This window comes from Aulonocara sp. 'chitande type north' Nkhata Bay, linkage group LG12 (genome assembly GCF_057382095.1).
Source record: "Aulonocara sp. 'chitande type north' Nkhata Bay isolate Kocher_YH1m ecotype deep benthic linkage group LG12, A_spYH_male_GT1.1, whole genome shotgun sequence".
NCBI classification, from domain to species: Eukaryota; Metazoa; Chordata; class Actinopteri; order Cichliformes; family Cichlidae; genus Aulonocara; species Aulonocara sp. 'chitande type north' Nkhata Bay.
This window is the reverse complement of record NC_141355.1, coordinates 32,328,127-32,348,751: the sequence shown is the minus strand read 5'-3', so window position 1 is coordinate 32,348,751 and position 20,625 is coordinate 32,328,127. Positions and strand designations below refer to the sequence as shown.

Here is a 20,625-nt window from a genome sequence, read left to right as displayed (position 1 = left end):
TAATTTTATAAGTTGGTCGGTTTAAAGAAAGTTTTATTGTACTTTCATTGTGAATACATTAAAAATAGGCTGAGATAAAAGCAAATGAACAAGTCAAAGGAGCTTGCAAAGAAAAGCATCTGGACTTCTTTAAGTTGCTTGAAGACGTTTCACCTCTCATCCGAGAAGCTTCTTCAGCTCTAAGGGTCAAATGGTGGAGTCCCAGATTTAAACCCAGTGGGAGTTTCCCCCCAAAGAGGGACAAAAGGACCCCCTGATGATCCTCTAATCACATGAGCCAAGGTGTGAAAACGGCTGTGGGTCCCAATCCGCCAGGGTTTCGGGTGAGCTCATTGTGAAACCTGGCCCCACCTTATCATGCGATTTCCTGAGGTCAGATGGCCCAGGATGTGAGTGGGCGTTAAGGCGTCTGGGGAGGGAACTCAAAACTGGATTATAGATGGTAGACAGTTGGTGTCGTAAACCACCGCCTCTGGAAAATGAACAAATATTAGATAAAATATATTATATTATATATAATATTAGATAAAATAAAATACAGCAATATTTATAAATGTAACTAAATTTAATGTACTGTATACAGGTAAACTAATTCCATCCACCTAAAGATGGGCGGCATTCTGCACTGATTTTCAATGTGGCATTGCTGAATGGAATCTGTGAAACAAAAACACAACATACAACCACAAAAAATAATTTTAATGCAATAGTGATTTAGATGCCAGTAGCCATTAGGCTGCTTGAACGAACAGACTGTGAGCATATTGCATAGGTTGTTGATCTGGGACAGTCCGACACGTGGGCTGGGTGAAACAATAATCAGACTCCAACAACTCCCTCTTCACTGCCCCTTAGCAATAAAATTCACTTTGTTCGTTCGGGTTCCTTCTGACCGTTTTCAGCATTTCCTGTGGCCATTTTTCTTCCTAAAGCGTACAATCTCCCAATGTTCGTATCAGAATATTAAGAGGGAAAGATAGTTTGGTATTCATGCCAATGCAAAGCATGGAGGTGGTGAGACAACTGGTCATGATGGCCATGACAGATTTCCAATTGGGCACAGTGTGCAGAAAGGTTTCCATAAATTCAAACATGCTGCATCACTTTGTATCACACTGTGACCTACCAGTCCATAAACACATTTTAATGATGGTTTGTAAAAACAACATTTGAAGCATTATATTTTTTCACATTTGTAGATTAGCTTCAAGGTTTGCTAAAAATGTTATAAATATGAACATATTACTAGTTTGGCTTTGATATAAATAATGTAATATATAGTTCAACCAGACAATTTTCTCTAAAAACATTTAAATATTTTCAAATATTGCATTTACCAAACCATTTGATGTGGTGCTCTTATTCATAGGTAAAGTTCTACACAGATTAGTTAAAGCCATTTCTCAAATGCCAAACTAGAAGGGGGTAGAGCAGAGGTTTGCCATAGCGACAAGTTTAGAAAAACAATCTCAGCCTCCCTGAGCAAAAAGTCACATCAACACCACATTTTAAATATTGAATAAAAACACTCAAAAACTTGGCAAAACACACCACCCTCCATATTGTCTTTAAATCTCTTGTACAACAAGGAGAGGCAATGCTCTCCTTCATGTATCTGGAGACTTTAAGTACTCAATGCAAAGGCTATTATTAACACACTACCCATTGCAGTTCACACATCTCTAACACTCAAATATATGTCTATACAGGTCAACAGAAGTCCTTGCTATTGCACAGAAATACAGGGTTTTTCTCCACTGGGTACATCTAATGACAAGGCAGGTTATACAGTGACATTTTGGTTTGACAGCATAAATGTTTGTTGCTCTCAAAAAGGAAGAAAAAAAAAAGGAAAAAACAAAAAAACAAATCAAAACACAGAAATTGGTTGCATGTCAACTTCTATTGTTTCCACATATGTTTGAAGACACTCGCACCTCTCAAGCATGAAGCGAGCATGCATCTTCATCATTCAAATTTAAGTTTAAAAAGGCAACCACCTTGTGATAAGCTTCACTTCTTCGCTACCAGTACATGCTTTTGAGACAACACACAAACCCTTCTTTCTTCTTGTACTAGTGCTGCGGTACGCGATATTCATAGAGGTGAAGAAGTGCCAGACGAGAGCAACATGACAATATGACAATCATGAGCACATCGACAGTAAACACACACAGGCCTAATATAAAATCTTCTTGTAAAAACATGACTGAGACATGATTTAGTGTACAGTTTTGCTCTAAAAGGCAAGAAAGTCAAATAAATATGTTTGAAGAAGTTCAATGAAGATTTCTTTTTAAAAATCCTCTTTGACTCTACTTTTTCTTCTCAGTTATAAAGCACTGATTTTTTATTAAAACAGAGGGAGAAGAAAAAGAAGATGTGATACTGACAGAAGTCTTCCACACATTCACCACTGATGAAACATTTTAAAGAGACACTGAAAACTGCAGTTGATTTTTAAATATTGCAAAACATAGAAAACAGTTTTTGTTGAAGTGTAAACATTAAATTGATGTCTGATGTCATTTTTACACGTGGACAAATTATATAAAATAAATCATGTCTGTCATACCTATAAATTGTTATCATTAAAATGTAAAAACAATATACTAAATCTCAATTTATATTATTATTATTACTGTAATAATAACTTTATGTTAACATCTGTTTTGTATAAGTGTTTTTACTGTATTGTTATAAATAAGTTATATCTGTAACATCTTCATTCATACTTTGACTCCTCTCTCTTTGTCTTTAAAAGGCAAAAAACAATACTTGTGTCTCTCCCACGCTCATACATACACATTCATACATGCAAGCGTACGCCTCAGTGTGATCAAACACACAAACACATACACACGAAGCTGCCACAGTCATACACGGGATGGGGGGGGGGTCGTCACCAGGAGGCTCTATGTGCGATTGAGGGTCTGGAAGATTCTGGATATTTGTAGCATGACAGGGCCGGTCTCGGGATCGTTCATCCACTGGGTGCTGTTCAGAGGATTCTCCAGCATGTCTTCAAACGCTGCACATAAACACAAAGCATATTTGTGAGTTATATAATAGACCCCCAACCCACAAATCTTTCCCCTCTTCTGTCAACTGGTGAAGACAGGTAGACGGGCCTTTCTCTATGTCATATGCCTTAAGTGGACACTGATGTCAACTGCTGGTTTTGGGCTCAGTGACTTAAAGCCTAAACGTTAGTGCCTTCATTGCTTCTTTATGTTTTATATATCATGTTTTGGAGCCAGGAGTGACCGTTTTTGAACAAGCGAGTGGAGTGTTGGGTTATTAGCTAACCTATAGGGACAGATATCAAGAAAAAAAGTAACAGACTAATAAAATATCAGAACTTCACTCACCGAAACCAAAGCACAAGTCTTCATGGATGTTTAGTATCACACAAACAACAAAACATAATATAAAATAACCATATATACACAGGTGAATGAAATAAAAATAATGATTTCACACTGTTCGAACAGTTATCCTGGACGTCTCAGCAAGATCTTTTTCAGCTGCTGGTGGTTTTTCTGTCTCATTTTACAGAATGAGACTATATTTGAGTTCCTAAAACTACACAATAATATAAGGATGTCAAAAAGTTTTTAATATTACTTTAGGGGAGAATTTTCAAAAACAGGACACTACGTTGGCTTTTACACTCAATGAGACTATACCTAGAAGAGTTTTGGGATTGGTTAAACCCAGCTGGACGACTGGATTTTCCAGGATGGCTTGAAACAGTGGGCTGTTGGTGTCGATGCCTTTGTCCAGATCTTCTGGAGAAGGTTTCCTGTCTCCCAACAGCCACTCACACTGCAGGAATACACAGTAAGGAACAAAAAGGACACCAATTAAAATCTTTATGGAAGTCAAAGTATAAAATTAACTGAAAACAAGTGAAACAGGTATTCAATGTTACTGGACTTGTTGTTTTCGGAAGGTTTCAGAAATTACTGGGGGGAGGGAGCTAACTGTTAAATTTGTTTATTAATAGTAAAACTACTGACGATGTGTAAACTTACCGCTGCATCCTGTTGGTTGTTATTGACTCTCAGAGCATCGATCACCTCCTTTTCATCAAAGCCCATCTCCATCAATGCAATGACTGCCTGCAGAGTTCATTAAAAAAAGCAAAAAAAACCCCACATACAGTTAAAATCTATCTAAAGTCTATTCCAGCAATTCCAGCAGCTATCATGGGGACACAAAACTTACTTAATAAGATGTGAACAAGTTATGGTAAAAAAAAAAAAAAAAAAAAAAAAAAACTTCCATCAAAATCGAATATCACTCAAGTTTAAGTGTGGCCCTGTCCCACATAAGATAAGATAAGAAGAACTTTATTTATTCGGAGGAAAAATTCTTTTGTCATACACATGCTCAATGCAGCAAGAGAGAGAGGAACAGAGGAATAAGATATACAATAAGAATAGTAGTATACAGTAATATACAATAGGATAGTGCAAAATATAATATCAAATAACTCAAATATCATGCAGCCGATGAGAACCCTGAGAGGAGATTTGTAAAATCTGAAGTCTTGTATAAAAGCTAAAATTGCACCCACCCTTGAATCTGGTCTGAACTCCCTTTTCCTGCGGATCCTCTTGAAGATCTCTGTGAGTTCATCCTGCTTGTTGCTCTCGTCTGTGCTCGACTGGCTGGATAGGCTGCGGTGAGGATTAGGACCAGAGGCTGAAGCAGAAGCTGAAGCAGGGGGGCCTGGAGTGGCAGCTGCCGTAGCTCCTGCTGCCCCAGAAGAGTCCTGGCCTGGTAGTGGCGTGTCCACAGAGGGGTCATCTACATGCTCAATCAGCCACTCCATAGCCTGGGTCACTGACATGCTATAAGGAGATCAGATAAAACTACTGTTAGGGTACAAAGATAAGGAACAATTCCTATGAGACCCTTTCGTGGAACCTTGGTATCAGTGCATACTTCTCCAAAGTGCTGTCCTGCAAATTAATGCCCACTGGATATGTTTTCACCATATTTTGCAACAGGGACATATTTTTTTATGTGTGTGTGTGTGTGTGTGTGTGTGTGTGTGTGTGTGTGTGTGTGTGTGTGTGTGTGTGTGTGTGTGTGTGTGTGTGTGTGTGTGTGTGTGTGTGTGTGTATATATATATATATATATATTCTTTTCCCCCCCCAAATATAACTATAGATACAGCCTTACTGGTTCAGTCTCAGAGCTTTGATTGCTCTGCTCTCAGGGAAACCCATCTCAGTGAGCTGCTGGAGGGCCGTTTCATCCACCCGATCCTCTTCATCTTCATCTAACATTGCTATGAGACACAGACACACAAAGAGAAAAGATCTTTGGTTGACAGCTAAATGTTTGGAACAATCAAACATACAGAAAACCTGCACTGCCAAAATAAATGTGCGCAACTTCAGATAAAAGATAACATCTAGTTTCTAAAAAGTGCCCATTAGTATGTTTTATTTATTTATTTAGGACAGTGCATGTTAATGAACATAAATGTAAAATAAATTACATGAATGTAAACATGCCAGATTATAGCCAAGGGCTAATTTCCATCTGTTGTCCATAAAACATTAAAAAAATAGACATAATAATTCATAAAAAATTCAGAATTCATTTATAATAAAAACTCCATCACCAAACTCACACATACACACCATTCTATTCCCAAATAAAACATTAAAACTATACAACTTATACATGATCACACACTTGATTTGTCCATAACCAGTTTTTAACCTGTGCCTTAAACAAGTTGAATTTTGAGCATTCTCAAATGGATTGTTGTGGCTAAAATAAAACCCAATCCTAACCCTAACCACAGACTTGGTAAATGTTAAAACTCAGGTGGGCAATTAATTTTCCTGAGAGAAACTGGAGAGATGAATCAATCATTTTAGAAAGATTAAAAATAATAATACAGCAGAAATGAATTCAAGTTAATGGTGCTGTGACAGACCCAGTTTTTCCACTGGAAAATGGGTTAAAGGTTTAAGGGATTTTCCACTTTACCATTTGCCTTTTTGAATAGTTCGACAGCATCAGGGTTCAAGGCAAGAAGCTTCTGTGCGACTTCAATAAGAGAAACCAGGATTTTTCTGAGCTCTGTTTGAAACTGCAACAACACAAACAACAATATACAAGGACATTAAAAATAATTACAAGCTATCAGTCCAAGTACAGTGCAGGTAAATTTCTCATTTACAATATTTTAAAGTATTATTGTAATTTATCTACATTTCAGTGCACCCTGTGAGCTAAAGCTAAACCTCTCTTACATCTCTGATGTTGTGTTGCGTAACAGTACGGTCTGTGTGGCGTGTGGATAGGCTGGCGGTGGCTTTCAGAATAGCATCTTTATCTGGAGCTTTGTTTTCTTGTTTCTTCTGTGATGAACAGAATAAACAGCAGTTAATAAAATATATGCATGTTTAAAAAAAGGACTTCTTCCCAAAAACTGGACAGAGGACTTACCTTGTCTTCTGAACTAACGTCAGCCGTCTTTGGAGGGGTTGGTGGCGGTCTTTTCTTTATGAGCAGCAAAACATCTACAACATACATTAAACATGTTAGCTTCATGGAAAACTGTGGCAAACCACGGCAAACTGGAGAGACGCTACATACCTTTATCTTTGAGATTTTCATCAGCAACAGTTTTTGTGTCAGAGAGGACTCTTTCTGTAGCAGCATGAATAAGTTTATGATGTGTAAGGGTTTTGGGATCTTCTAGACTTCCATGTACACACTACAAATTAAGCACAAAACAAAACAACTCAGGCACAACCAGATAACTCATTGTAACTAATCACTTTCTTTGTTTTAAATATCATTCAGTTACTGTTATAAGTAGGACCAATAATGACAGACATTTGAAAAAGTTATTTAAAAGAAGAGAAAAAGGAAAAAAAACAAAAACAAAAACCAACCGATGATCTAGATGACCAAGATCCTACACAGAAACAGTGGATTGAAAAAACTTAAACACAATTTTTAAGTTGTACATGTCACAGTGTGCTAGTTATCTACTTTGTAAATGGCCTGGTCATTAAAAAATAAAATAATTGAACTAGTAACTAACTATTTTAACTAGAAATAGTACCATCTGCTTCTGCTTTCTGACAAATTTGAATGAAAGCGGTGTACTTTGTTTTTTAACATAGATTATGGCAATGGTGCTGTTGGTCTATATGACTTATGCATTAAAATGGGTCTGACACCCCTGCAACAGAGAAAGCCAGATCCTCACAACACAGTTGTAGGAACAAGCAAATTTTCGAGTTTTGGTTATCAAAATAACTTTAGATCTGTTTTCTCTTGATCAGCTTTAATCAGTTAACTACATCAGCTCTGATATTTAACCGAAGATACAAACTGAGTAAAAACAGTCTCCCTATGTGGAGGATTAGCTGCTTTCTGTCTTTGCCTTGTCATCATAAATTCAGGATTGGTTGGGTAAACAAAACATGACTCATCTAAAAACTCTAAGCACTGACTTCATGAAGTTTCAGAGACGTATTAATTAATTTAAGAATATACTGGGCTGACACGAAAACCAAAACTTAAACCACTACTTGAGTTTTCGCCATAGCCCAAGGAAGGAGAAGTGAAGTGAGCTGTATAATAATAGAATGGCTAAAAAGTAGCATGCGTTTCTTAGTAGCTACTGGGACAACCAACTTGCTAAATTATAAATAGCAAAGTCTACCCAGTTACTATAAATACAGCGCCAGTGATACTGACACTGACAGTTTACGAAAGGGACATGGCACAATGTAAAGCACCCCAGGCAGAGGAGTGACAGGTCGAAAAAAAAGGAAGCAGGACAAACACAAACAAGCCAAGAAAAACCTACATGTTTCAAGCACCTCTCCTTTAGTTTCTCAACAGTCGTGTCTTCCGTGACCTCCTCCAACCACTCCGTGCCGTCCATGGTGCAGATGTGTATTTTCAGCACTTTGCCGGCAAATATTTTTTCCTCCTGCACGAACATAGCTCCAGACTTAACAGTACCAGTCCAGTGACGATAGCTAGCAGCAGTTGCTATGTGCCTATTTGGCAAGCTTGCGTGCTAACCTTAGCACCCAGCTAGCCGTCGTCTGTAAATCCACCAACAACAAAGTGAGAGCGGGCACCGACTAGCTGAGGGCCATTTGGGGGTTCCTCGGTCGGTTTTCGCTGCGGTGGTAACCGAGAAACACGTCCTCTTCAAGACGAGTTCTTCTTTTTTCCTGTTAGCTCACAAGCAGTAACTAGCGAAAACCCTATTTTTACTGTAACTTGAACTTTGAACTCCCAACTGTACCGCCAATGCTGGATTGTGGGATGTGTAGTTCTTTTGAGTGACAGGTCCAAAAATACAATCAACCCGGTCAAGCCGTTTTTAGAAAACACAGTTACTTGCAACAAAATTATGAAACATCGTAATATTTGCTTCTTTAACCTGCACTTAGAGGATCCTCAGATCTCCAACGGTCCAACATCAAGGTAACTAAAACAAAGCTGAAACTGGAGTTAAAACAACAACAACGAGTTAATTAATATTAAAAATAGGCTTCAGAAAAGATGAATATCAATTAGGTAACTATATGGCAATACTAAATGACAATATGAGGAGTGTTTTTTCTGCTTGTTTTCATTTTTCCACCCTGTCGTTCGATTATATTAATACCATTTTTCTAATATAGATCGATTAAAAAATGTTGCAAAAGAGTTGTTCAAAATGCTTTAATAAATAATATGTACACGATAAATCTAAGAAAAATCAGAAAGAAGGTATACTCCATTATTATGTAAATGTGTGTGTAACCTTGGATCCTGACAGGTGTGTTGATCTTTTACAAAAATAAGCTGTTGTAGAGTTTTATAGAAAAATAACAAAAACTATTTGCTTAAGTATCTCTATGGCAGCCAGTCTGAGCATGTTGAGCATGCATATTTCTTTTTTTTTATTTTACGTTTTTACTTAATCATTACACAGTAAATTGAGGAATGGGTCCCACAGCTTATACCAACTATGGTATTCAGATGATTTGTTCTTCTTATGAATTTTCACGATGTTGTATAAATATTGCAGCTGTAATTCACTTAAACTTAATATAATTAATTTTCTTTAACAACTGTCACCACCAGATGGGGACATACTTTTAATTTAATGTATGTATGGATGGAGTAAGAGCCAGATCACAGGAAAATTCAGCTTTACTCATCACAGGCTAACCTAATTGCAGTGATGACTTTACTGGATTTGTACTTTAGATGTTTATTATAAACACACAAGCATAAAAAATAAAAGACAATTATCACTGATTTCAAGACACACAGGTGCCCTTTATTATAACAAGAAACATTTTTACAGATTGAAAATGAAAAGGGAAAATACATTTGTTGCAAATTATAGCTTTATAAAGACAAAGGAAACATATTGCAGATATTGCATTTTTCACTACAACCTAATGTGGTTTTTAAAAACAGAACTTTTTCCAAACTATACCAGAGTGCATCTCACAAAACATTAAGGTGGACCACAACTTGAGAACAAAACCAACAGTTTTCATTTCATTGAAGTGTAACAAAAAAAACCTTTCTATCATACATAAACATTTGCCTCAATGGATTTTTGTGTGTTCCAGAACAGCAAATAAATATCAATTTATAAAACCTCAATATTTATTTATTTTTCCATTTTTATATGAGAAAAACACCACCTAACAATATATTGTGCCTATTTGTATAGAGTTCAAATTTATTTATGCATAAGGGACAATAGGATACAAAATATAAATTCTGTTCTGTTTTACATTTTAGAGGCTGATGATTGGTGTAACACCTATCACAATTGCATGCTTAAGACATAAGATTTCTTGAACAAAATCTTGCTTACAAGGGACACAAGGGGCATATTTACAGAAGGAAGGACACAGCCATAGGCTCAAACTAAGGGAGAGAGAAAATGGAGATTCCTTTTCCCTCTGAACAAAAACATACACTGTGGCCGACAGGCCAGATCTCCAACACCACAGGACTCGCAGATACTCAAGCCTGCCTTAACTGCCAATCTCCAAGATGGCCTTATACTGTACAACATATCACATTCCCACTCCATTTCCACACGAGTGAAATCAAACCAAGAGGCACAACATAATGCTGTTCCACTGATTCAAGAAATTTACATGACTCTAAAGAGTGTAGCTAAGAATCACATGATATTTATGGAAGCTCCCATATCATACAGGACCTGTACATGGCATTCATGTACTGTTAACAGTTTACCATCAGTTGATATTTCAGATGCTTACAAATAACTGAAATAACACTGAAACTTAATATGTGCTCTATAAAAATGCCCCTTAATCACGATTTTCATTATAAACAAGATTATACAAAAATATATATATATAAACATGAGAAACCATATAAAAAAGGCAAAGTCCTTAAGGGAAAATAAATACCCAGTGTGTATGCTGCGACTTCACTCCAGAAAAGAAGTACTAAAAGAAAAGACTTTCTATAAAGGCCATCCACTGCCCTGCTTATGACATAACACCGTGGACCCCACAAATTTCTGAAGGCAGGCAATGCTTATAAATAAGACATTAATAAATAAAAGAATGGATGAAACACAGATGTTGCTGTTAGTATAAAAGCTTATGAAGGTTTTTTAAAATCCTGTTTACAGCGTTGCCCTTTCTCTTTTTCCTCCAAGAGTGCCTTTTTAGACAAAAAAACAAGAACAAAAAAAAAACATATGTACAGCAGCTCAGCTGGGTCTGAAGATTTTTATTTGAACTGTTCAGGTATGTGTGCAATCTGAGACTGCATGCTTGTCGGTGGACTCGAGATGCCCTCTGACCAGTCAGACATGTTGGAATGAGGAGATGAACTGGACCACTGGTCAGGGGAACCGGGAGAGGGTGTCAGAAAGGGGTGGTCAGGTACTTGGACCTGATGATTTGGGGTGTTGTCAATGGGGCCCGAATAACTGTGCTGGGAGGGTGGGGTGAGGAACTGGGTGCTAGGCATTGACTGGCTGATGGAGGAGGGCATAATCTGGGTCTCCTGAGGCAGGATGGTGCGGATGGGCATGGTGGAGTTGCCTGTGCCCTGCTGGAGCTCTGGAGAACTGAGCTCCCCACTGATGAAGTTTTGGGTGTTGGCTGTGTTTGAGTTCTGGTGCTGCAGCTGGATGCTCTGCTGCTGCTGTTGTTGAAGCTGCTGAAGGTTCTGCATCTGCTGCATCTGTTGAGCTTGCTGTTGCAATATGTGCGACTGTGGACCCATTCTGGTGTTCTGGATGCCCTGATATGTCATCATCTGAGTCAGGCTGCTGTTTGGGTGGCCATTATGGAGCGTTGTTGTCATCATCCCGTGCTGGCCTCCCTGGTGAAGACCTCCTTGACCACCAGAGTTGTTTCTCATTGGGTTGTACTGACCTGGTTGGCTCATGTTGCCATGCATCCTGGACAGCCAATCACACTGCCCATTCATGGCGCCCTGGCCACTGGAGACAGTAACGGGTAGGTGGGTAAGACGTGGAGGCATTGGGTCAAACTGCATTCGAGCCAGCTCCTGCTTGCTTGGCATCACCATGTGGTTTACAGCCAGGTGTGGGTCAGACATCCCCTGCAGATGGTTCAGGGATACAGACGGCGACTGCTGGAAAGGTGAGGTCATCATCGGCGGTGAAGCTACATCAGAGACATAGCCATGTGGAGACTCCAGGGAGTCAACTGGAGACAGAACAGCTGAGCTATCCAGGAGGTTCCCAGGCTTCCCATCCTGGGAATTCTTCTTCTTCACCTTCATGTCTTTTCCCTCCTTGCACCCGATGCCTTTGGTGCTGGGCTTGCGTGCCTTTTTGCTCTGGCCTTGACCTTGAGGCTGGGGCTGCTTCATGTTTCCCAGGAAGCCATTAGGCGAGCAAAGAGGGGGTGACAGTGTGGTGCTTAGTGACCCTCCATGCATGGGAGGACTTCGTACCAGGTTGTACTCGTCCATCAGCCGCACAATGTCGTGATGCATTCTCTCTTGTGCAATGTCTCTGGGTAGCCGGTCCATGTGATCAGTTATTTCTCTGTTGGCAAAATGGTCCAGCAAGACCTTGGCAGTCTCATAGCTTCCTTCCCTAGCAGCCAAGAACAGAGGTGTTTCCTCCTGAAGTAAACAGAAAGGAGACAATATATTAAACAGTTTAACAGATGCACAAGGAATGTTCCTTCATTGCAGAAAGGGGGTTATTTCTATACCTTGTTATTTTGCATGTCCTTGTTGGCACCATTTTTGAGTAGCACAATGGCTGCCTCCACGTTATTTACTGCTGCGGCCCAATGTAGGGCTGATTTACCTGCAGAGACAGGAACAGGGTCATTAGATATAAAATTCTTTTTGCACCACATTTAGCACTAAAATGTGAAGATTTCAGGCTTTTGTGAATATCGTAAGTGGCAAAAAACATTGAAACCTTACCAAAATCATCAATTGCATTGACATCAGCATGGCAGTTAATGAGCTCCTCCACCATGCCCTCCACTGCAAGCCTGGCAGCCAAGATCAGGGGTGTAGTGCCATCATGCATGCGGGCATCTAAGTCTGTGGCACGGTTCCTTATCAGAATCTGCAAAGATGTACAACACATTACTCCATTAGATTCCTTTAGAATAATGAATTTTACAGGAAATTTAAAGTATTTTAACTTTGTACTATTAATATTTTTTTAATAGCTATATTTTTCACACAAAATGGTCATCACAATTTTAAGATGAAAAAAAAAAAGACTTTAAACGAGCCATGCTCACATTTGCATTTTGGGTTTCCTAATCCAAAAAGAAATAAATAAATGATAAAGAAACCCACCTGGAACACTCCTTGGGCATCAGCTGCCACAGCAGCATGCAGAGGAGTTCTGCCCATGTTGTCTTGTATGTTGGCATCAGCGCTGGCCTCCAGCAGGCGTTTAGCAGCATCAGAGCGGGCATAGCGGGCAGCCAGGTGAAGAGCTGTTTCACCCGTCCGATCAGTCTGGTTGTGGAGGTTAGCACCTTGATAGATGAAGTCATTGATCACATTAGCAGAGGCGTCCTCCTCCTCCTCGCTGTTGCCTGTTTCTAAACCTCCGCCACTGCAGGACGCAATCATCAGGGGTGTGAATCCATCTGCACGGAAGGACCAGAAGAAGCGAATGAAAAAAAAGGCACTGCATGGTCAGCACAGTACAGTCATATTAACTACTGCAAAACTACAAGAGGGTTCACTTCAAAGCACCTGGCAGATCAAAACAAAGCAACAAACAAATCGAATGTGGATTTGACACTTTTTCCTGGGTTGAATCATCACAGCGCTCTCTTTTTCGATAATAGATTCTGATCAAGGCCCCGGCACAGGAGAAGCTTCAGAAGGAAAGCGAAGCTAGAGGGATAGAGGCCAAGGCTTGCTAAAGCTAGACTACTGCAAAAACGAAGCATTAAAATCTGGCTGTGAGAGGCGGCTCAGTCAGTCGACTTGGATAGGTTTTCTCCTCTTCAAAAGGATAGCAAGCCCCAGATCTCGCAGATTTGGTCGATTCAAGTGCATCGATCCGCAACGGGGGGAAAAGTGTGCTCTCAAGATGTTAAACCTGTTACTTTGATTTTTCATAGCTTTTCTTCAGGGAATTTGCCACTTAGTACAAAGTTAGGTTTTTGCATCTGATGCCTTCATTGGTTTTTGTAATGTAGAATAAAAAAAGAAAAAAAAAGAAAACAGAGGCCTATTACTGGTCAAATGATTAATCTGATCAGGAATCAGTGTTTTCCCCCAGGCATCTAGCTTCCAGCCAGCTGCTTTGAAGAAGATCCTTTACCCTGAGGACATGGAGCTTTAGCAGCTCCTACATGCGCAATTACACACGCACACACACACATAAAAAAACACACACATCCTTAGGAAATGTGAAATGTTCGCCCAGAAAAGATATTAATCAATTCACATACACAAGTTTACACAAGAAAAACACACACAGAAAAATGTGTGACTACTAGAAATGTGTGCTCAAAAAGTTCTTTGCCCCTTGATCCATTCAAATATCAGTAATAGCTTTACACTACCGAAGGATTTTCCTCTCCCAGTTCCCTCACCTAGACTTTTCAGTTCTGTATTTCACAAGCAAAAAGAAAAAAGGCAAAAAAAAAAAGACATATACATATACATATATATATCTAGTAGTCTCTGTAATTTAATGGTTTATATAAAGACAACCAAGTCATCCGCAATAAAAATAACCTAAAGATAAGAGGTCCCGCCAATATAAATAATATCTATGGTTCGTAACACACCTGGACCGCGGACATTGACATCCAGGCAGTCATTCTCAATCTCGCCCTGAGGGGGTGTGGGAGCTATAGATGGGATGCGCAGGTCAGCGGCATCCAGGTGCTGCTGCGTCCACTGGCGGTTGTCTGTCTGGTCGTCCGCATCCAACACAGCCTGCTCATCAAACTGTTAAAACGGGGACAGCAGGAGGTCAGACAACTGAAACTGACTTTAAATCGAATTAGAAAAAAACAAAAAAAAGTTTAAAATGTATTATAAAAAGATCATAAAATTATTTTAAACATTTAAAAATACACAAACAATTCTCTCAAAGCCTAGAATTAGATGTCTTATGAAATAGTTGCTCAGACTGTAAAATTGAATAATAATAATAATAATAATCATTATATTTTAGTTATGTCAGAGTTCCTTACCCTAAAGCGTTTCGCATCTGAAGGTTCGTCTTCTCCCCACTCAGTGTGGGTGTCATCCATGAGAGAAATGTCTGAGGTGTTTTTCATTGGCCTGTGATGAAGCAGAAAACCTTTTAAAAATCCTCGTACTCCACTGCTTCAGTCTCATACAAGCCACTCACCATTAATGGTGTAGCGATGCCAAAAAAACAAAAGCATTGATTGATTTCATACCACACCCCTCTGCCCCAACAAGTCAATTAATTCACACGTAAACCTGCTATATCATTATCATTAATGATCCAGAGAAAAATCCCATTTTTCCAAATTTTTACCTAAAGAACTGGCCCGTCACCCAACCCGCAAAGAAACACACACCAAATGACAGCGAGTGCCGAATAAATGTAAACTTACTTTAATCCCACCGAATCCTCTCCAACAGGCTCACGTCTCTTCTTCTTGCTATCTGTGGTCTTGAAGCCCTCGGGAAGCCAGAGCCGCCCGTGTTCATGACGGCGCTTTCGGGCAGCCACCATTCCCAGTCCAAGGAAGGCCAGCATCCCTAAACCGCCCAGTACCAAGTAGATTAGGTAGGAAACCTGTGGCGGCTCAGGTTCCACGCCACCTGGTAGGAAAATGGACATTATGTTCACAGTGGGCTGAGGACAAGATGTGGACCGCTGGACCGGGACACCCAGGATCAGCCTGAGTGTTCGAGCAGAGCTAGTCCGGCTCTCCTTCGCCCCGCGGATCCCACTCCAAAACGCAGCCAGTGTCTGAAATGGACTGACGATCCTCACCGTTTGTAAAGCTAGCTTCTTCTATCTATTCAGTAATAATCAGAATTGCTAACCACTTTTCATCAAAAAAAGAAAAAAAAGGGATGGGGCGTGATAAAAAAAAAAAAAGAAAAGGGGGAGAAAAGTACACCACCACCACCTCCTCTCTCTCTTTTCAGCCCAGGGTACCAAGAGACAACTTTACCATTTCTTCTTTAAGAGAAAAAAGGGAGGGGGATTAATGAACTTCAAATTACTGCACGCACTTTAAGCTGTAAAGACGAAGGATTTATTAGGATTTTCGAGATAACAAAGACTCCCAACTTCTAGCACACTCCCGATCAATTTTTCCCCTTCTCTTTTTTTCCACTAACGATTTTGAAATGATAAACTCCCCCAACCTAAACCCTCAGAGATACATTAAGTCCTGGTATTACATTCAGCGAGGTGAAGGTTGCAGCAGCCCCTCACACTGTGGGATGAAGTGCGTGTGCGTGCATGTGTGCGAGTGTGATATCCGTGGACGTATATGTGTACATGTCTGAGAAACAGACAGATACGGTTATGTTATGTGATTTTGGAGGCGGGGGGAGGTTGGATGAGTTGATTTACGGCAATTAACCATTTTGGAGCCTCAAGCCATTGGATTTACACCAAGGGGAGGACTCATTGTTTAGGCCAAGAGATTCACAACTGCATTTGTTCACGGCTGCATAACAAATACACAATCAAAGAGTTGTAAGGTTAGGACCCGACCAGAGGCCACGTCGGATACATTTGCTTCGAGCGTGAGCATGAAAGAGCATGTGTCTAATCCGAGTATGTTCTGTACGTGTGGACACCACGAGGCCTTAAAAAACCCCATCAGTGATTTTTCATGTTTTAGTCCTCATACTACTAATGACATATATTTTACTTTACAAACAATCAAGCTAATTTGTGCGATCCTGTTTTACATTTTAGACTGTCTTCAAGAAACCTTGGGTTTGCACAGAAATGAAAATGATTACCAGTGTGTAAGATACACTAATGTTGTATTTGCATACAACATTTAAGGAGTGTAGTCGATTTTATGTTTTCGTTTATAAAAAGATCCAATTAAAAAAAAAAAGACTAAACCAACAATTATACATGAACAGAGATAAATGAACATGTTTTTTACATGTTAATCAAGAAGTTTTGAAATTTTAGGAATAAAAATATTTGCCTGGGCTTTGCAGGCTACATCAAATCTATTCAAGTGGAAGTTTGGCCTGATAAAGAAATATGCAGTACAACCTGAGGCCCACTACGTTTTTAATAGGAGTCAATGATGGCTTTGTTTTTTTCTTGTGATTTGTTAACAGTATGGAAAATACACAAAATCAATAGACTTTTCCATTGAGTGTACATTGATTAGAAAAGTTTCATCATACAATATATGAAAATATGAAGCAGCTGCTTTAGATCAAATATCTTTGGTAAAAAGTGTCCAGAATTTGACAAGCTGCAGTCAAAATTTGCTTTTGCTTTATTTTTTTATAGAGAGTTCTATTTTTTGGAAAGCCAAGAATGCATACAGACTTTTTAAGTCATGCAGATACCTATTAAATATACTTACTGTAAACAGCTTCAATGGTGAAAGGTACATCCAGTTTGCCACTGGACTCCAAAGCCCCAAGGAACGCTGCAGCATCACTTGTGCTCTGGAAACACTCGGTGGATTGTTGGAAGCACTGACGGTTGTCCACCTCCAAGTGGACAATTGAACTAGAGAGTGAAGAAAACACAAAGTGACTCCAGACTTTATCATTTTTCTGAATCTAATTAGCTTCCGCAAAGAAATAAAAATCTTCTTAAACCCCCCCAAAAAGAAAAAACTAAATCCAAAAACAAAGATGAGCATATAAAATGACAGATAATGGAAGAAAATGATCTGAACAATTTGCAGGTTAATGACTGAAATATTTTCAGAAATGCCTTCTCACCCTTTGATCTGCAAATGATCCAGCTCCCTCTTTGCTCTCTTGCTGTCACCAGCCAAGTCATACAGGCTCCTCTTGACCACATTCAGCACTTTGCCAGGAACCTCTGACCAAGAGTCCACTGAACGCTTGACGTTGTACTTTTTCAGCTCATGTTCGTTCCCATAATATGGGTAGACCATCATTTCCCCCTTTGTATCCTTCTTGAATACCACATTGGTTCGGAGCACGCGGCTCAGCTCGCGCAGGAAGCCGAAGGAGTTATTGAGGAGGTGTTCAGGGGTGATGTGGACAACCAGGACCAGCTGGCCCACGGCTAGCTTCTCAGGCATGTTGCTGGCACAGTCCAGGCCATCCCACTCGCACTCTGCGTTGTTGCAGCCCTGGTCGCAATGGCCATCGGCGTAGTGATCCTTGCAGTACTGGTCATAGAGAGGGCTGCAAAAAAATTGGATGCAAAGGCCCAATTAAATATCTCTTAATTGCACATATATGCTTAAAAGAAGAAGTATATGACACAGAAACTACCTACAGCTCTACTGGAAAATAATGAACTGTTGTATCAAAGACAGTTTTATCACTGTAGTTCTCTATCCTGTTTGTTCTTCTCAGCATCTAATTAGCAGCACACCAAGCAAGACAAATAGATTTTAAGATATTTAACTGGATATTTTATGAAGCTAAGCTAACTCTTATTTCACTTAAATACACTTACTTGCACTGTCCTTCCAAGTTCTGGCAGTCAAACCCATCATACAGACATCCAGCATTGTCACACTGTGAGTCACACTTCCCATCATTGAAGTATCGCCAGCACTGCAGAGCGGCCGAGCAGTTCTTCCACGGATCGTTGAAATTGAGCGAGCAGTCGCCGTTGTCCCAGCCGCACTCATGGTTGTTACAGGACACATCGCAGTGCTTGTTGTACTTGCGCTCTTCACACTGCGGGATCCCGCAGGGGACGTCCACTGGGGGTGGCGGGATGTTGTGGCCAGACCCTCCCGGGAAGCTGTAATCCAGGATATGGCAGCGGAGGCCGTTGAAGTTAGCTGGGCATTCACAGTGGTAGTACGGCTCCTCTGAGGTGTATTCACACGTGCCGCCGTTGTAACAGGGGTTCGAATAACAGGGACTGTCAGTGGGATATTGGCATTCAGGTCCAGTGAATAATGGAGCACAGAGACACGTGGGACTCTTATGACCGGAGATGCATGTGCCTCCATTGCGACAGTGAAGGCTGCCGCAGGTCTGGGAGTCGTATTCACACGTGGAGCCAGTAAAGCCCTACAGGAAGAATAATATATATGATTTATGCTTATTATATATTAAATAAATTAGACTGATATGAATATAAGCAATCTGTCTTATTCCTGAAAACTAAAATTCAAGCCAATATCAGGCTATCTATGATTAAAGCCAAGAGGGCTAATTTAGATCAAATATTAGTAAAAAAGTATATTTTCCATTATGGAAGCATCACATCGCCTTCTGTATGTCTCTTTTAAAAGTTACAGTCAACATTTAGATAATATTAAGAGGAATTTTTGCTCTTTTATTACAACTTTCTTATGAGTAACAAAGGTCTGTGTATATTTCCGAGAGTGTGTACTCACAGGAGGACATTTGCAGATGAAGCCATGTGGTGTATTACTGGCCACAGCACAGGTGCCTCCATTACGACAAGGTTTGCTCTTACAGCCATCGAACACAGTGTCACAACGCTGACCTACAGAGGTGTCACACACAAAAAGGTTTGTCATTTCATTTTCATTCCTCATTATAATTGTAAGGTTAATGCCACACCAGTACGTTTTAGATCAACAAACACTGTATATAAAAGATGTGCAGCAGCAGGGACTGACTCCTGCATCTTGCATCATTGCAATTTGATTTTCACTTGACTTCAGTAAACACTTTCCTGATTAGACTATGGTCTCAGTTGCTACATGCAAATAATATTGAACACAACATGACATTCATTTTGCCTGTTATTTTGTTCTGGCAAGTACTTTTTATTTTAAGCATGGTTTAAGCTTGAATCGCTACCTTATCGTGGTGGAGGGGTTTGTGTGTCCCAGGGATCCCAGGGGCTATGTTGTCTGGGGGCTTTTGTCCCCTGGTAGGGTCTCCCATGGCAAATTGGCCCTGGGTGAGGGACCAGACAAAGAGCGATTCATAAGACCCTTATGAAAAGGACACCGAGGGAACAGTTTACCCTGCCCGGGATTGGGTTACCGGGGCCCCGCCCTGGAGCCAGGCCCGGGGAGGGTGCCCGAGGGCGAGCGTCTGGTGGCCGGGCCTTAGTCCATGGGGTCCGGCCGGGCACAGCCCGAAGAGGAGACATGGGCCCATCCTCCCGCAGGCCCACCACCCGCAGGAGGCGCCATAGGGGTCGGGTGCATTGTGTGCCGGGTGGCGGCCAGGAGCGGCGGCCCTGGCGGACTGACCCCCGGCTGCCAAGACTGGCAATAGGGACATGGAATGTCACCTCTCTGGTGGGGAAGGAGCCTGAGTTAGTGCGTGAGGTTGAGAGGTACTGGCTAGATATAGTCGGGCTCACCTCTACACATGGCTTGGGCTCTGGAACCAGTCTCCTGGAGAGGGGCTGGACTCTGTCTCAGTCTGGAGTTGCCCCTGGTGAGAGGCGGCGGGCTGGGGTGGGTATCCTAATATCCCCTCGGCTTGCTGCCGGTACGTTGGGGTTTTTCCCGGTGGACGAGAGGGTTTGTTCCCTGCGCCTTAGGGTCGGGGAACGGGTCCTGACTGTCATCTGCGCTTATGCGCCGAGTGGCAGTTCAGAGTACCCAGCCTTCTTAGAGTCCCTGGGGGGGTGCTGGAGGGTGCTCCACCTGGAGACTCTGTTGTCCTGCTGGGAGACTTCAATGCTCACGTGGGTAACGACAGCGAGACCTGGAGGGGCGTGATTGGGAGGAACGGCCTCCCTGATCTGAACCCGAGCGGTGCTCTGTTATTGGACTTCTGTGCTAACCACAGTTTGGCCATAACGAACACCCTGTTCGAACATAAGAGTGTCCATAAGTGCACGTGGCACCAGGACGCTCTAGGCCGTAGGTCGATGATCGATTGTGTAATCGTATCAGCAGACCTGCGACCATATGTTCTGGACACTCGGGTAAAGAGAGGGGCTGAGCTGTCAACTGATCACCACCTGGTGGTGAGTT

At 41.0% G+C, this 20,625-nt stretch overlaps 2 protein-coding genes across 2 annotated transcripts in view; both read right to left on the bottom strand.

The window, feature by feature from the left end:
* Window positions 1-678: 678 nt before the first annotated feature.
* ubac1 (UBA domain containing 1) lies at window positions 679-8,444 on the bottom strand. The gene is made up of 10 exons (XM_086315170.1): window positions 7,857-8,444; window positions 6,629-6,749; window positions 6,479-6,552; window positions 6,283-6,390; window positions 6,017-6,119; window positions 5,195-5,303; window positions 4,583-4,859; window positions 4,038-4,124; window positions 3,690-3,828; window positions 679-3,031 (listed from the first exon to the last, which is right to left on the bottom strand). The coding sequence occupies exons 1-10, from the start codon at window positions 7,992-7,994 to the stop codon at window positions 2,916-2,918; spliced, it is 1,272 nt and encodes a 423-aa protein (XP_086171296.1). The 5' UTR covers window positions 7,995-8,444; the 3' UTR covers window positions 679-2,915.
* Window positions 8,445-9,306: 862 nt separating this feature from the next.
* Window positions 9,307-20,625, bottom strand: part of notch1b (notch receptor 1b) — a 43,308-nt gene continuing 31,989 nt past the window's right edge. Inside the window, exons 24-34 of the mRNA XM_086315169.1 lie at window positions 19,057-19,169; window positions 18,159-18,727; window positions 17,447-17,881; window positions 17,080-17,228; window positions 15,115-15,325; window positions 14,722-14,812; window positions 14,311-14,473; window positions 12,854-13,152; window positions 12,467-12,614; window positions 12,247-12,344; window positions 9,307-12,154 (exon numbers count right to left, since the gene is read on the bottom strand). Of these exons, the coding sequence (XP_086171295.1) occupies window positions 10,781-12,154; window positions 12,247-12,344; window positions 12,467-12,614; window positions 12,854-13,152; window positions 14,311-14,473; window positions 14,722-14,812; window positions 15,115-15,325; window positions 17,080-17,228; window positions 17,447-17,881; window positions 18,159-18,727; window positions 19,057-19,169 (3,650 nt within the window). The 3' untranslated portion in view covers window positions 9,307-10,780. The remainder of the gene's footprint in view (window positions 12,155-12,246; window positions 12,345-12,466; window positions 12,615-12,853; window positions 13,153-14,310; window positions 14,474-14,721; window positions 14,813-15,114; window positions 15,326-17,079; window positions 17,229-17,446; window positions 17,882-18,158; window positions 18,728-19,056; window positions 19,170-20,625) is intronic.